The 3,175-nt window shown below is 56.5% G+C and overlaps 1 protein-coding gene across 1 annotated transcript in view; it reads left to right on the top strand.

Moving 5' to 3' along the window:
- CTNND1 (catenin (cadherin-associated protein), delta 1) overlaps positions 1 to 3,133 on the top strand; it is a gene marked incomplete at both ends in the record, with an annotated part of 6,528 nt that extends 3,395 nt beyond the window's left edge. The window contains 8 exons of the mRNA XM_009878229.1: positions 186 to 313; positions 859 to 1,009; positions 1,279 to 1,471; positions 1,578 to 1,692; positions 2,204 to 2,291; positions 2,623 to 2,670; positions 2,805 to 2,902; positions 3,059 to 3,133. Coding sequence (XP_009876531.1) covers positions 186 to 313; positions 859 to 1,009; positions 1,279 to 1,471; positions 1,578 to 1,692; positions 2,204 to 2,291; positions 2,623 to 2,670; positions 2,805 to 2,902; positions 3,059 to 3,133 — 896 coding nt within the window. The remainder of the gene's footprint in view (positions 1 to 185; positions 314 to 858; positions 1,010 to 1,278; positions 1,472 to 1,577; positions 1,693 to 2,203; positions 2,292 to 2,622; positions 2,671 to 2,804; positions 2,903 to 3,058) is intronic.
- Positions 3,134 to 3,175: the final 42 nt, after the last annotated feature.

Below are 3,175 nucleotides of genomic sequence, written 5' to 3'. Positions count from 1 at the left end.
GGGGGCTGGGGTTTCTGGGACTGTGGGGGCATCCCCGTCCATTCTGTACCAAGGATCCAACCTCCAGGGAGCAGGGAGCCCAGGTAAAAGCTTCCAGCCCTATCTGCCCAGCAATGCTCCTTTGAATTAGTCAGGTGCTAGCAGAGCCTTTGAGTGAGCCCTCCCTACCTGTGTTCCTCTGGCAGGCTATGAGCTCCTTTTCCAGCCAGAAGTGGTCCGGATATACATCTCGCTTCTAAAGGAAAGCAAGACTCCAGCCATCCTTGAGGCTTCTGCAGGAGCCATCCAGAACCTGTGCGCTGGCAGTTGGACGGTGGGTGCCTCGTGGAGTTGGCCATGTCCACGCTCGTCTGTTGGAGGGAAGAGGCCCTTGGGGAGCAGAGAGTGTCACCCTTGGGGTGCCGGCAGAAGCGCAGGTGGCCAAGGCTCTGCCATTCCAGGCTGGTCACTTCATGCGTTGCTTGCTGCACAAGAAGGTGCAGTTCAGCAGCACGTCCAGGTGTGGGTGAGGTCTCTCACCGGAGGCACTGTGCTCCCTGCCTTTTTTCCTGCCTCTCTGTGCCCCTTCCATCCCTTCACTGCTGTGGGCTGGGGGCCAAGGTTCAGTGCCGCTCTAAAGCTGCTTGACTTGTATTTTCTTGGTGTGTATGAAAGACCACCTGGGCAATCTTGCTTGCTTGGCCTGCAGGGAGGCTGTGAGGCAGGAATGGGGCCTTTGCAGGCCGTCTTGCTGTGAGTAAAGCAGGGACTCAGCTCCCAGGATGAGAGTGGGTGGCGAGGTTCCTGGTGGCGTCCCCAGGAGCAGGGAGGGGACGGTGTGTGCCTGAGTGACACTGGTGCTCTCCCTGTGCCCTGCAGTATGGCCGGTACATCCGCTCAGCGCTGCGACAGGAGAAGGGGCTTTCTGCCATTGCTGACCTCCTGACCCATGACAGCGAGCGAGTGGTGAAAGCAGCATCCGGAGCTCTGCGCAACCTGGCTGTCGACTTGCGTAACAAAGAGCTGATAGGTGAGGGGCTGAGGAGGAGAGGACATCATGCTCTCCGTATCCATCTAGGCTAGGCAGGAATTTCGTCCTGATCTTGGCAGCTGAGGAGCTGTGTAGACATGACATCAGCCCAGTGTCTGTCTGTGCTGCTCCTCTCAAAGTAGCATGTGCTGAGCTCCACTGAGAGCAACATCAAAGTCAATCACCTGTCCCCAATCCTTCTGCAGTGATTTTTCCTGGGTAATCCTCTTTCCTGCCTGCTCTCATGCCCAGCTCTTTCCCCTTCCCAGGTAAACATGCCATCCCCAACCTTGTGAAGAACCTGCCTGGAGGCCAGCAGACTCCAGCCAAAAACCTCTCTGAGGACACCGTGGTGTCAATCCTCAACACCATCAATGAAGTAATTGTAGACAACCTTGAGGCTGCCAAGAAGCTGCGGGAAACGCAGGGGATTGAGAAGCTGGTGCTAATCAACAAGTCTGGGTAGGTTCTGCTTGAAGGATAATGCAAGGGACAGACAGAGGCTTCACTAGGAGCTTCTTCGAGGCCATGGATATTTCCAAGCATTTCTTCCTTCACCTCTTTCTAGGAACCGCTCAGAGAGAGAAGTCCGAGCAGCCGCCCTTGTCTTGCAGACAGTCTGGGGATATAAAGAGCTGCGGAAGCCCCTCGAGAAGGAAGGCTGGAAGAAGTCAGATTTCCAGGTATGGGATATGGGGGAATGGGGGTGCCCTGTTGTGGCTGGGATAGTAGGTAGGGTCCTGCAACTTCTCCTGAGGCTCAGCAGTACTGGATTTCAGCTCTTACCTTGCTGGTGGGAGGAAGTCTCTTCTAAGGAGGAAACACTGTAAAGGTTTTTAAGCCCCATGTTCCAGACAAGTGTGTAGATCTGCAAGCAGGAAGGTTTGCAGCACTAAAAGGCACTGCTGAAGAACGAGGTTCTCCAAGGCTCGATTTCTTTCCCATAAGCTGAGAGTGTCCTTGCTTCTTCAGGGCTGGGTGCTCCCCAGACCCGTTCCAGGCAGCTGTCTCTGCTTTCTCATGTGGGTGCAGCCAGAGGCTCGGGAGCACCCTCTGGTTCCCTCAGGCCCCTTGGGCAAGGGCTGTGGGAGGGTTCCTGGTTCCGTCCTGGTGTTAGGGGCTGGAGTGGTGGGATGTGCTGATGGGGAAGGAATATCTGGGCCAGGGGTGAGTGGTCCCTGTCTCATGCTCCAGGTGAACCTGAGCAATACCTCCCGGACCCAGGGAGGCAACTCATTTGATGACAGCACCTTGCCTCTCATCGACAGGAACCAAAAAACAGGTACGTGCCTTGCCTCCAGCACCTGTCCCCCCTGTCATCCTTCCACCTTGCGGGTTCCTAGAACAGGTGGCCTTTGTTTACTTCCTGATCTTCAGCCCTGGCTTTCTTGGCAGCCATAGCTGCTCACACAAGGCCATCAATTTGGGCTTCAGATGGCTTCTGAGGAGTAGAAATGGTGCATGCAGTAAATGTAGGTCCTGCAGTATCCTTGAGTTCGCAGTGCTGCGGCTGCAGCTGGGCTGGAGCTCCTCAAGCTGGGGTAGGCGGTAGTTTCTCTGCTGCCTGTGGCTGCACGAGCTGTGTCTGACCATCTGCTCTCCTGTGCACATAGATAAGAAATCCTCCCGGGAGGAGATCCAGATGAGCAACATGGGACCAGGTAGGAGAGGGACTGGGATTGGGGGCATCTCGCCTGCTTGGTACGCTGGGAGGGGGTAGAGCTCACATCTCCTGTGGGGGTGGTGCTGCCTCCTGTGGAGGTGAGATGACTGACTGTCCCCTCTCTGGTTCCAGACAGCTATTCCACACTCAACGAGAGGGACCACAGCAGGACACTGGCCCGATCTGGTGACCTTGGAGACATGGAGCCAGTGAAGGCAGCGCCATTGATGGTGAGCAGCTCCTCCTAACGTGGGAAGAGTGAGCAGGACTGGGGTGCAGGAGATGACACGTCACTGTCCTGGCTAGCAGGAGGGGAGAACTGGAGGGGAGACCTGGCCTCCCACAACTAAGGCCCCATCCCCCTACTAACCCCCGTGTGTCTGCAGCAGGAGGAGGGGCAGGAGTCACACCCTGAGGTAGAGGAGGCGGAGGAGGATGCCGCTGTGTTTTCCCCCGTGTTGGTATGTCCTGCAGTGTCCTGCCCAATCTGAACAGCGGTGACA

Source organism: Apaloderma vittatum, unplaced genomic scaffold, assembly GCF_000703405.1.
Source record: "Apaloderma vittatum isolate BGI_N311 unplaced genomic scaffold, ASM70340v1 scaffold32051, whole genome shotgun sequence".
Taxonomy (NCBI): Eukaryota; Metazoa; Chordata; class Aves; order Trogoniformes; family Trogonidae; genus Apaloderma; species Apaloderma vittatum.
Note: the sequence above shows the minus strand (reverse complement) of the source record. Positions and strands in the feature narration are given on the sequence as shown.